The sequence below is a fragment of the Jatropha curcas genome, chromosome 10, assembly GCF_041381405.1.
Source record: "Jatropha curcas cultivar XTBG-Jc1 chromosome 10, XTBG_Jcur_1.0, whole genome shotgun sequence".
Classification (NCBI taxonomy): Eukaryota; Viridiplantae; Streptophyta; class Magnoliopsida; order Malpighiales; family Euphorbiaceae; genus Jatropha; species Jatropha curcas.
In genome coordinates, this window is record NC_143160.1 from 12,976,046 (window position 1) to 12,988,917 (window position 12,872).

General features: G+C 31.0%; 1 protein-coding gene and 1 long non-coding RNA gene across 2 annotated transcripts; one reads left to right on the forward strand and one right to left on the reverse strand.

Moving 5' to 3' along the window:
- The first annotated feature begins 1,080 nt into the window (after window positions 1–1,080).
- Window positions 1,081–2,690, forward strand: LOC149493117 (7-deoxyloganetin glucosyltransferase-like). The gene is made up of 2 exons (XM_089726580.1): window positions 1,081–1,616; window positions 1,711–2,690. Exons 1-2 carry the CDS (start codon window positions 1,088–1,090, stop codon window positions 2,640–2,642), a joined length of 1,461 nt encoding a protein of 486 aa, XP_089582706.1. The 5' UTR covers window positions 1,081–1,087; the 3' UTR covers window positions 2,643–2,690.
- A 3,042-nt stretch (window positions 2,691–5,732) lies between these two features.
- LOC149493118 (uncharacterized) lies at window positions 5,733–7,900 on the reverse strand. The gene is made up of 3 exons (XR_016322836.1): window positions 7,576–7,900; window positions 6,710–6,794; window positions 5,733–5,904 (listed from the first exon to the last, which is right to left on the reverse strand). It is a non-coding gene; the product is annotated as an uncharacterized LOC149493118 (long non-coding RNA).
- Window positions 7,901–12,872: the final 4,972 nt, after the last annotated feature.

Sequence of the window (12,872 nt, forward strand, 5' to 3'; positions counted from 1 at the left end):
CCATTTAAAATTGAATTAAACTGCATTAATAACATATTCCAAACCTGCAGTTTATTTTACCTAACAAAATAAATTCACCTTGGAAATACACCTTGTGAACATGACTAACTTCTTTTTTGTGTCATTTCTTATGTTCTTAATATTATAGTATTGAAAGAAATTTATTTATTTATTTTATGAATAAATTATTACTACTAGGTTATACTTTGGTGGATCATAAATATTACTTACATATAATCTTATTGTTTTTATAAATTCAATCGTAAAAATTGGTATTTTATATGTTATCAAATAACTGAACACTTTTTCTAGTTATAAAATTTTTCTTATGTTATATATTATATATAAATTCGTTATGTTATTTAAGAATAATTAAAATAATTATTAAATTATTTTAATGTATCAAACCGCAAATCGGACTGCACTAAATCACTTTTTGCGGTTTGATTTAATTTAATTTCATCGACTAAATTATTTAGTTTGAATTCCAAAATAGATAAACCGTACGTAATTTATGGCTTGGTTCGAAAAATTTTTCAAACTGCACCAAATCAAACTGTGCTCACCCCTTAAATATAAGATCTTCTATTTCTTGTAATAATAAATAAATAAATTCAAGATATAGATGTGCTATCTTCTCTCAAAACTTTAATATAAATTAAATTTCTCTTAAACACATTGCCTCAGCTTTGGTTCAAGAAATGATTAATATGAAAAATATGAGCACGTATAACATAATCACAATGTAACAACTATATATTATAGTCTTGCTCTAATAATTAAAATATTGCACTAATTTCGTCCCTCCAGTTCCGTCAGGGCACAAAATATTAAATGGTACTTTTAGCTAGTTTTGGTGTACCATACAAAATATTAATATTTTTAATATTGCTTATTCATTTTTATTAATAATAATGATTTCAATATTTTTAATAATTAGATACGATATTCTAAAAAGAAAGGCTCATGATCTTTTAAAAGCAATTTAATAATCTCTGGCCACCACTTTTGTTCATCAAATGATTAAATATTTATTTGCTTCCTCTACAAATACATGACACCACAAGAAAGACTCCAGAAGAAAATTATGGGTTCCAATTCCATGGCAGCAGCTAACCAGCCCCATGCCATTTTCGTTCCTGTCCCAGTTCAAAGCCACATAAAAACAATGCTTAAACTAGCAAAACTCCTTTACTTCAGAGGCTTTCACATCACTTTTATCAATACTGAATTTAATCACAATCGTTTCATCAAAACTAGAGGTGCTAATTCCATGGAAGGCTTACCTGGTTTCCATTTTTATACAATTCCTGATGGTCTTCCTCCGTCAGATCCTGATGCCTCTCAAGACGTTCCTGCTCTTTTCGACTCTATCAGAAAAAATTTCTTAGCTCCATTTCTTGAAATTATTGCTAAATTGAATGATCTTGCCTTATCCAGTGAAGTTCCCCCTGTAACTTGCATTGTTTCTGATGGTTTCATGTCAACTTTCACCGTTTCTGCTGCTCAGGAAATTGCAGTCCCTATTGTCTTGTTTTTCACCATCTCAGCTTGTTCTTTGATGGGGTTTAAACAATTTTCTGCTCTCAAGGACAAGGGTCTCATACCACTTAAAGGTAACCAAGTGTTTTAAGTAGCTTGAATTCTATAATGTATATATATTATCCTAAACTCCAGATTGCTTGACTAAGCTACTTTCTTTGCTTGAAGATGCGAGCGACTTGACAAATGGTTATTTGGAGAAGACTGTAGACTGGATTCCAGGCATGAAAGATGTTCGATTGAGGGATCTTCCCGGTTTCCTTCGAACTACTGATCCTAATGACATTGCCTTCAACTTCACCATGGAAAGTGTAGAGATAGCTATTAAAGCATCTGCAATTGTTACTCATACATTTGATGCATTAGAAAGAGATGTTCTGAATGGCCTTTCGTCTATCTATTCTCAAGTTTACGCAATTGGCCCGCTTGAGTTACATCTGAATCATATTCAAGATGAATCATTGAAGTCTATTGGGTACAATTTATGGAAAGAAGAATCTGAGTGTCTTCAATGGCTAGATTCTATGAAACCCAGGTCAGTTCTCTACGTTAGTTTTGGCAGCATTACTGTTATGACAAGAGAACAACTTATAGAATTTGGAATGGGATTAACCAATAGCAAACATCCATTTTTATGGATTATTAGGCCTGATTTGGTCATTGGTGACTCGGGCATCTTGCCACCTGAGTTTGTTGAATATACTAAAGAAAGAGGTCTAATTGCTAGTTGGTGTCCACAAGAAGAAGTACTTAACCACTCCTCCATTGGAGGGTTTCTAACACATTGTGGTTGGGGTTCGACGATTGAAAGTTTGTCAGCAGGAGTTCCAATGCTTTGTTGGCCTTTCTTCGCAGATCAACCAACAAATTGTCGGTACACTTGCTGCGAATGGGGAGTTGGAATGGAGATTGATAGTAATGTAAAGAGAGATGAAATTGAAAAGCTTGTTAGGGAGCTTATGGAAGGAGAAAAATGTAAAAAATTGAGGAACAGGGCCATGGAATGGAGAAAATTAGCAATAGAAGCAACTAGTCCAACTGGTTCATCATCCTTGAATTTGGATAAATTGGTGAGTCATGTACTTTTATCAAAAGTTTGATTGTCTGTTGAGAACTGCTATTGAATCTGAAAATTTTTATGTTGGATATGTTTGATACGTTCATGTTATAAATGTAAAGGAACGGAGTATGTTGAATAAATAATATAGTAATAAAATTCTCAAGGACATATACAATATTACATTTCAAATGTGAATAAATTCATAATAAATTAATGAAACTAGTTTTGTTTGTTTCGAATCATAAATAATTGTTCCGAGGATGGTGATTCTAGTCATTGGACTGTTGAAAGGCAGAAATTACTGCAATGGAAGAGTAGAGATAACAGAGAAGAAAAAGAAAAGATGATGAAGCTTTCTCTGCATTCATATTTCATAGTTACAAAATAAAGCTTTATAACGAAGCTTTTCAAAGAGTCAATACCTAACTTTATTAACTCCAGCTTTTATAAAACATAGTTCCATACAACCTGGAACACCACAAACTGGATATTAAATCAGCTAGATTTTAGGCTAGAATTAATACAAAATATCTTTAACCAGTTTCCAATGACAATCTCAATCATCTCAATACTACTTCATGAGATTGTTCTTGGAAACACCAAGTAAAGATCTCATAACTTTAAATTTAATTAGCTTCGGGTAAAGCTTTTGTGAGAATATCAGCTGCTTGTTTTTCAGAAGCACAATGAACAAGTTTACTTCACCATTTTCTTTGCATCGCTCAAGGGCCAAGGCATGAAACTTCACATGGATGTGCTTTGTCTTGCCATGCTGAATAGGATTCTTAGCCATGGATATGACTGATTTGTTATCAACATAAACCACAGTTGTTTAATCATATTGCTGCTGTAATCACAAAGAATTTTTCTTAACCAAATGGCTTGGTGTGCTGCTGAAACTGCTGCTACATATTCAGCCTCTACAGTGGACTAAGCAACAATGTCCTACTTCATTGAAGTCCAAGAGAAGACTCGCAAGCCAAAGGAAAAAGCATAGCCTAAGGTGCTTTTGTAATCATCCAAACACCCAGCCCAGTCACTGAATGAATAGCCAACAAGAATAATAGTCTCCACATAGGAACAAATAAATATCATGATCTGTTATCCCTTTTATGTACCTAAGAACCCTCTATTGAATCAAGGTAATGTTTCATTCTATTGAATCTAAGCAATCAAATATAAGAGGGATAAAACCTTAGAACAATTTGTAATAGAGATTAAAAATCCTAAAATTGAAATTAATCGACAAATAAATCTCAAAACAGAGGTAAATATCAAAGACTAGGTATGGTCGCTTCATATTCACGGAACTGGCGGTTCAAAATTTATTGAACTTGAACCAGATCGAACCGTTGGTTTCAGTCCCATTTTGGTTTCCGGCTGTTTCGGAGAAATTTCGATGAACTGTCTCTTTCGATAATGGTTTCTGGTGATATCTGTATTATTTTTTTCAAGAAAGTTAAAAATTTGTTTTTAAGATTACATCTTTCTTTCGATAAAATTAATATGAATTTAAAAAAAGATATTTGTAACTTCAGTTTTAAATAACTTATTAGAATGTTCATGACTCATATAAGAAATAAAATTAATTAACTTTACAAACAAATACAATATAATTAAATTTTCATTTTATTTTATATATAAATGTTAATTAAATAAATTGTTAGAAAATTTTGAAAAATGCTTCAAATAATGTAATTGTGAAATAAGTAAAAAAAAAAAAAAAAAGGAAATAACATTAAGCTCCCATTGCTATCAAACAATATTTTAAACTTTAACTTTTTTTTTGGGATTAAACATCTTGGTTATAAAAAAATAAAAAAATATTTCATTTTTTTACCATTTTACTTTTTTAGATTTTTAACTTTTTAAGTAAATTGTATCTTGCAGTAAAAGATTTATTTAGACTTTTAGAGATGCATAAAATAAGCTAAGTGATTATAAATTTTATGTTCGAACCAGAGCGGAACCGTCAGTTCTAAACTGATTCAGTTCATATTTTAATATTTACATGAACTTTAACTAAGTCTGTGATCCGTCGTTTTTAGTTCAAAACTTTGAACCGACTAAATCTAGTTTCCAGTTCATCTACAATAGGTTTGGTCATGATTCGGTTCTAACTATCAAAACCTAAGAGAATAATTTGAAAGACAAATCAATCAAAATAAATTTAAGAAACATCTACAATCAGTAGATGGCAAAGTCAACCAGAAACCAATGAATCATTCAATGGAATTGAAAAGAACGAAATAGATAGATAAGCGAAAGTAAACAGAATAAAGAAACTAAGAAACAAACTTGAACAAATCTGAAAACATTGATGAAGAATCCATGAAAGATTAATTCAATGGAGAAAGAAAATGATGGAAAAGGAAGGAAAACAGAGGAAAATATGAAACAAATTGAGTAACTTCTTTTTTTTTTTTTTTTTTTTTACTTTGGAGGAGAGAGAAACCAGACTTTGATATTATGATAAATTTTGGTATTTTGGGGGTAAAAAATAACTCTCTCAAATTTATTGAGAATAAAAATATTTATATACAACTAATTACAAGTATAAATCTCTTAGTATCTAATAATCCTAACACATTATTATTTCGCTTTTTTAGCTCCATTTTAAACTATTATATGAATATACTCTCGTTATTTAGTTCATTAAACACCGATCATATTAATATTTAGTGCTCTAGGTAGAATAAGTTTTTTTTTTTTTTTTTAATTATTGGAGAAGGATAATTCAGATCTAAATCTATAATCAAATCATATATGCACTTATTATTAGGTTATGTCTTACTCTAAATAAAGAAGAAGTCATTAGATGATCCAAATCATGGAATGAGATATTGAAATAACAAAATGAATAAAAGTAATAAAAACAATTAAAGCCAATATTTGAAAATAATTATTTAGGGTGCTTAACACTTTTCGTAAATAAATTTTGACTCATGAATCAAAATATAATTTTATGATTATTAGTTAGTAGCCCCAATTGTAGAAAGTTAATGTCACGACCCATTTCCATGGACCGGACCGGCCCTAGGACCTGGGTGGGCTTAAGGCCCCCGAAGCCCGTAGTAAGCCTAACTTATTTAAATCTCACCTTCTATTCATAATTATAGATTCAGGCCCATTAACTCAAAATGCAGTTCATATATTTAATATGGACTTTTACTATTTATTTACAACCCAACTGGAATACAATTGCGGAACTCTACCTTTATATTTACATCGTTATTTCTATCATTAAAAGTCTTCTACAATAAGTGTCTCAACTCCACAAGGCTTTTATTTCTTTCTATTACCTGAAAAAAAAAATAGTAGGCAGGGGTGAGCGCCAAACTCAATGAGTAGGGTTAGATAACCCTCTCACCCCACACAATCACACAGAAGCTAAATATTTTTATCTAGTTACCGTTTAATTATATGATTATGCAGTTTGTCACACAAATGGCAATACAGCAGCAATCACAAGTATCATCACCTTCATATAATCACATCACGTGGAAATTAGTCAGTGGCACCACCTGAAACCCCAACGAGCCGTCCTCACACATGGCTCGCCCTCTCATACATGTGCACCGGGGAGCCGATCCCCCATACGGCCAACTGGTCTAATCCTCACTGACCAGTCCTCTCATTGTTTTTCTATTCTCTCTTTTCTTTTCCATACCCACAGGAGGCAACCCGGTGGTCTCCATCCAATCTAGATCATCAAGTGCTCACAACAGGAGGCCACCCTGCGGGCTACAATCAAATCTAGATTATCAGGTGCGCAACAACAAGAAGCCATCCTGTGGTTTTCCATACAATCCATATCATCAGGTGCACACGGGGGCGCCGATCTCCCATTTTCCCGGCCGACGGTCAATATCATATCATATTCAGGATCCATATCACAGACCGTCCTCACAAACCCATGGTGGTCCACTTCATCCCAATTCCACACAAACAAGGCACAGTATATTCATAGCACAAGTAATCAAACAATTTTTACTATCAACAAATAGTGCATCATAATATGGCACTTCAATAGAATAATGCATGATAACATTTAGCCGTGAATGCATGCATGCAGGCGGATGAAGCGAATTATCTAACACTACTCACATTTCTTTATTGTCCTTTAAAAGGACTGTCTTTATCACTCCATGCTTCCAGCTTTCGTCCTCGCATTTCGAAATTTTATAAACCTCTATAATAAACAATAGAATTCTAAGTAAGAATTTTAAATTTGAAGATTCTATTTTATATTCGTTTACTAGTTTTGGCAGTCATTTAATTCATTTATTAATTTAAACTATATATATATATTTATAGATACAGATATTGGGTTTCCTTATTTATTTATCACTCTAATAATCTTATTCTATATTTTTAATTTCTATAAATAATTTAATCTCTATTAAGTAATTTAATTTCTATAATTAATTTATTTTCTACCGAAATTTCGGCAGCATCTCCCCTAAAATTTAGACTATCTACCTGCTAAAATATCAACAATTTCACAATTATTCAATCCATACGGCCCATCCATCGGGCAATTAATCAAACAACATTTTCCCATCCTCCTTTAATCTCAACATCACCACACAATCCAAATTATACATTACAATAACATTATATTTAAACTACCTTAATTAAATCAACACTAAAATTATAACACTGTTAACTACTCACAATTATCAAATTAAATTAACCAAATTAATTAACTACAAATAATAAAATTAATTTAATTAACTAGCGTTACTAACATGAACTTAACTAAACTAATTGACTACAAGTAATAAAATTAATTTCATTAACTAATATTACTAAATTAATTAACTTCAAATAATAAAATTAATTTAATTAACTAATTTTACTAACATTAACTAAGTCAACTAAAATTATTAAAAGTAAACTAACTAAATTTAAGTAACTATCATTAATAAAATTAAATTCATTAACTAAAATATATTTAAATTAATTTATACCCCAATATAATTTTTTTTGTTGAATTTCTGCTAGATCGGAAATTGCCACGTGTGCCGGATCGGAGAGCAGTGGCTGTCGGTGGTCGGAGGCACGCTGGAGCGGCGGCAGAGGCGCAATCCGGTGGTCAGAGGCTTGCTGGAGCTGCTGCAGTCGCTGGCAGTGACGCAGACCCAGTTGCAGGGAAGAAGAAAAGGGAAAGAAAGAAAGAAAAAGGAAAGAAAGAAAGAAGAAGAAAAAAGAAGAAGAAAAAGAAGAAGAGAGGGAGGTGTGGTGGTGCGGTGGTGGGCTGGAGGTGGCATAGAAATGGTGAGAGTGAAGGAGATAGGCGTTGAAGATAAAGGGAAAAGGATGTTTCTAGATGGTTTGGGTCGAACCGGTTCGATTCGGTTCGATTCGGCCCAAATCTTCGATTTTCAACCGGTTTCGGCTTTTTCAATCGGTTTTCGATTCGATTTCTCATAGTATTCGCACTAAAATATTAATAGCAATTTCCAGGCTGTCGGTTCGTTAAATTAAATTGGAAAATGTTTTGAAAATAAAAATTCGGGGTATTTCAATCTCCCCCCCTTAAGACAATTCGTCCTCGAATTGAATCTAGTGGGAAAGAATATGAAAGGACGCACGGGAAAGTTTAAAGTTACAAGAAATGGCTTCCAATACCAAGGAGACAGCTCAAAAGCGAAAATACAGATCGAAGAAAGGCAGCGAGTGGGGTATTCTGATTGTACTTCTACCGCCAATTATTATATTTAGAATAAAATTTCATTCAATTTATATAGTACCACCTAGTTGAAGCTTATAAGAAACTTTATTTCCGAAATCTCCAATACTATCATCGAACAGTTACTGAAATCTTTAGAAAATCGGTCTTTAATTCAATATCTTTTAATTAACTGAGTTGTGCAATAAATGCGTAATAGTAATAATATTTACAAAAGCAAAACAATGTAAAATTCAATTTATGTATAATAAGAATTGATTCATTTAATTTATATATGTTACGACTAAATCGTTTACTAATCAAGGTTGCAAAACTGTTATTTTAATCCAAAATTTTCAAAAAAATTCTCTTGTAATTTTCGTTGTCTATAATATCGCAGGGTTATTCGAACTCACTCTATCGGTTCTTTTTATACAAGTTGTATTCTTATAATATTTTTATGGTACACTAGCGCAATTATTTAAATAGCTCATTTACTAAGGACATCCCTGCACTATTAGTTTTCTTACTCTATATGGATTCCCACATTTTCTATTTAATCGCCTTACTTACATCTACCACTTATTCCTTAAATTATCTTAACATGTATCATTAAAAGTTGCCTTCTATACTACATCTTTTGCTTTTCAATCCTCTATTTCACGTATGTTGCTTACTAATTCTTCCCAAGAATATTGAAGCATACTTTTTAATTATTCCATCTACTATTAATCATTAATAGTAATTTATCTCATTAACAATATTTCATCCTAACATTTATTACTTACCCCAACTATTTACATTTTACCTAATACCTATCAATATATAAAAGTCTTAAATGAAATTTCTTATGTTCCAACTTTATGTTACCTTACCATCCAAATGGTACATCAAATAAATAGGCGTCAAATTCTATGTCAACTAAATAATTTATTCATTTCTATATGAGACTTCAGTTCATGCCTTAATTATGAATTAATAACAAATCTCTAATTAGTATCTATAATACATAAACAAATTATTTCGCTTTTCATCAAAGTTTTAAAATATAATATCAACTTATCTATCTCACCTGTCTTTAGTTCGTTAATCTCTCTTATTTAAGTCTAGCAAGGTATCTATAACTTCCTTTAATTTATTCCTTTAACCTTATCAACTCTAGTTTCTCAGGTTAGCACAAGGCCACATGATGTGATTGTCTAGATTTGACTTAGTTCAGGTCTTTCCTCCTTCCGCTGACATGTCAAAATTCTTATCAATCACCTCACGGTTCATTTCACTAGTTTCTTTTCATTAGATTTATTCTTCTCTTTATCAAATTCATGCGATTACACATTATGACATCATTAAAACCAATTCCAACCAAAGATCATATCTTAATCCAGTAGCCCCCTCAAATCACAATTATATTCCAATCCCACAATCGAATCTAATTATATTTATATTATTCAATGCAAAACAATCATCACCATAGCCACATAGGTTCAGTTTTCCTTGGAAATTTCTTCATGAAATTTTCCTTTCATCAGTTATACATAATCACAATACCAATTAGTCATACCAGATACAAGGAATTCATTAGTTCCAATTTTTTCAATTCAAGTCACAAGTTAAGTCTTACCTTATTATTAACTCCAAAGGATTTCTTAAAATTTAAATAATTCTCTTTTGATCAAGTAAACTATCCGAAGGTTCAGATTTAAATAGTAATTTTCCTCTAGTTCTGATTTGTCACAATTCCTTGTAGTCTAAAAGGCATAGTATTAAAATTTCAATTCTTAATATACCTCTTTCAAAGTTTCACTAATTTGTATCTCTTATACCAAGTTAATTTCTACCTTAATAAATTCATTTCTTTTATTGATGTCATATCTCTTTTTCTTAAGAAAGAATTTATTTCAGTGGGTTCATTTATAATAATGGTCTACAACACTAGTTATCTCATATCAAACCTTTCATCAAATGTGTCTACTAAGGATTTTTGAGCAATTTAAGTCTTTATTTACTAATATTCACTGATATAAATTGGTAGATTAATCGTTTATTCAAAAATTCGACGAATGAGTTAACAACTACAGCCTAGGTGGACCATCCTATGGGTAACTGACTATTTAAAAACTTTTAAAATAATTTTCCTTTTCCACTTTTAAAAACATCGGCATGTCACTCACACAAAACCTTGAAATTCTTTTAATAGAAATTTGCATTTACTTTTATTTTAAACCAATCTCAATCGTGGTATAAAAATATTTTCATGAAGTTTGAAAATCAATACTCATTGTATTTTCTACAACCTTTTGGTATTTAACAAAAATGAATTGTCTATCTCCACGAGGACAATCCTGAAATCATCTAGTTCCAGTCTAATGTTACATATTTCATCCCTAAATGATCCTTTTAAACCAAGAATATTCTAATCTCCATCATTACTATTCCTTTCACTATTACTAGCCTCTCAAGTAGATTGGTCCACACCTTAAATTTTCCCAAAAGTTATTTTCAGTAGTGATTTATATTTATATTATTATTTTATCTTTATTTATTTAGTTATTTATTTTATCATCATCATTATATTTTTTTTTATTTTTTTTTTTATATGTGTATTTCTTACATCTGAATTTTTCTTCTTTCCCAATTTGTTTCTAATTATTTATTCTAGTATTCCACAGTAGATAAATTAATTGACCATATTATCATCATCGGCTTTTCTACGATTTAACATCCCCTAGTCTTATCCAAATTCTTTAGCCTTTTGATTCATTTTAATCTTTCTTTTATCCTTCATATCTCCTTAGTGTACCCAACCTCATTTAAGTCTTATCCGTAAAAGAGTTTTAAGGATGGGTACATGAATCTAAGGCGTAAAACCATTATTTTACACAAAATTTAATTCCATCCTAAGGTCATTGCTTCTCAGATTTCTTTATTCTAATTTTTCAATCTCTATTTCATTATTATGAGTTATCTTTGACCTTTATTCTCTTCCAAATTTATTAACTTTTATTTTATTTTATTTAGCACCTCGATCTAATTTCCTTAATTTATTAAGCTTTCCTACAGCATCCACGTTCCTTTCCCCATTCATTCCCCATTTGTGATTTAAAGTTATTCACCATCTTCTACATTCATTTTATTATAATAGATTTATGAACTTAGTCTAGCCCTTTAAGTATCCTACATGTGCTAGGATCTTAATTATATAATGTCTAATAAATTTATTACAAACTAAACTTTCACCTTACTAATTTTTTTAGATTATACCAACTATCCCTTAGTTACACATTAGTTCCATAAGTCTATTATCGATTCAATCTAATTGCTCATTTTATTATAATAGATTCATAATTATTTCATGGCTTGTAATTATTTCTATTAACTATTAGTCAATCTTTTCCATATTAATCAAATTTTAACTTCACAACTTTTGCCCAATTATTCACTAACGACTTTAATTCTATATTAAAACACCCAAAATTTTACCCTTCATACTAATTGTTCAGAGGAAGTTTTACCTGCTTCTTTATCATGTTTACATTATTTTATATTGCTATAATTAATTTAACCTATTCAGTTAACATTATGTTCTTCACATTCAAGCACATAATTCATTTAACATTTTCTTTTATATTCTTAAGTTTCACCTTGAATAATTGAGGATTTCTTGTCTATTATGATTATTTGTCTTAGATCCTCCTTTTCTAACCCTTGATTTAATTTAAATTACCATTTTCACTTTTTAATCCCTAACAGTAACATTTCTAGAATTTAATCTATATCTTAATTGACATTTTCAGTCAGATTCATATTCTATACTATTTATTATTAACTTATCAGTATTAATTTCTATAGGCCTAATTTAGTCCTCGGGATAGACAATATGATAAAAATTTAATCAAACATGCAATCATTGTAAATAATTAAAATTCTAAAATCAGATAAATTTTTGACATGCCGACAAAATAAGAAAACCAAACAATTAATTGCAACTTCAAAACATTTCCAGTAAGCAAATAATAAAACATGTTTCTCAAATCGTAGTTCAAATAAATTTACTTTCTTATTATCTTTAAAACTCCGACTTCTTTTCTAAATAATTTCAAATAATTTTCGAAGCAGTGTCTCCTGTCGAATCATGGTGTACTGGGTGATCAGACCATTACACCAATTTCCAACTGATCCTTTGCTTCAAAATAGATGGAGGGGATTTAGCAAAACTCGAAGTATTTATTTTAGAAACGTCAGTTACCCGGACTCTTTTTATAATTCCCTATTATTTCTGTACTTTTAATTCTCGTCCTAAGTTTCATACAGATTTCCTTCCATCCTCGTGCACGATGCGTCCACCGGCACTAAAATGGAATTCAATCCCGACTACAGCTCCTTTGTTGGTTACGGCCGATCCCAACATAGGAGTTCTCTATTTAATTTCCTATGTTCCGCAATTCAATCCCGGGCTCTGATACCACCTTTGTCACGACCCATTTCCATGGACCGGACCGGCCCTAGGACCTGGGTGGGCTTAAGGCCCCCGAAGCCCGTAGTAAGCCTAACTTATTTAAATCTCACCTTCTATTCATAATTATAGATTCAGGCCCA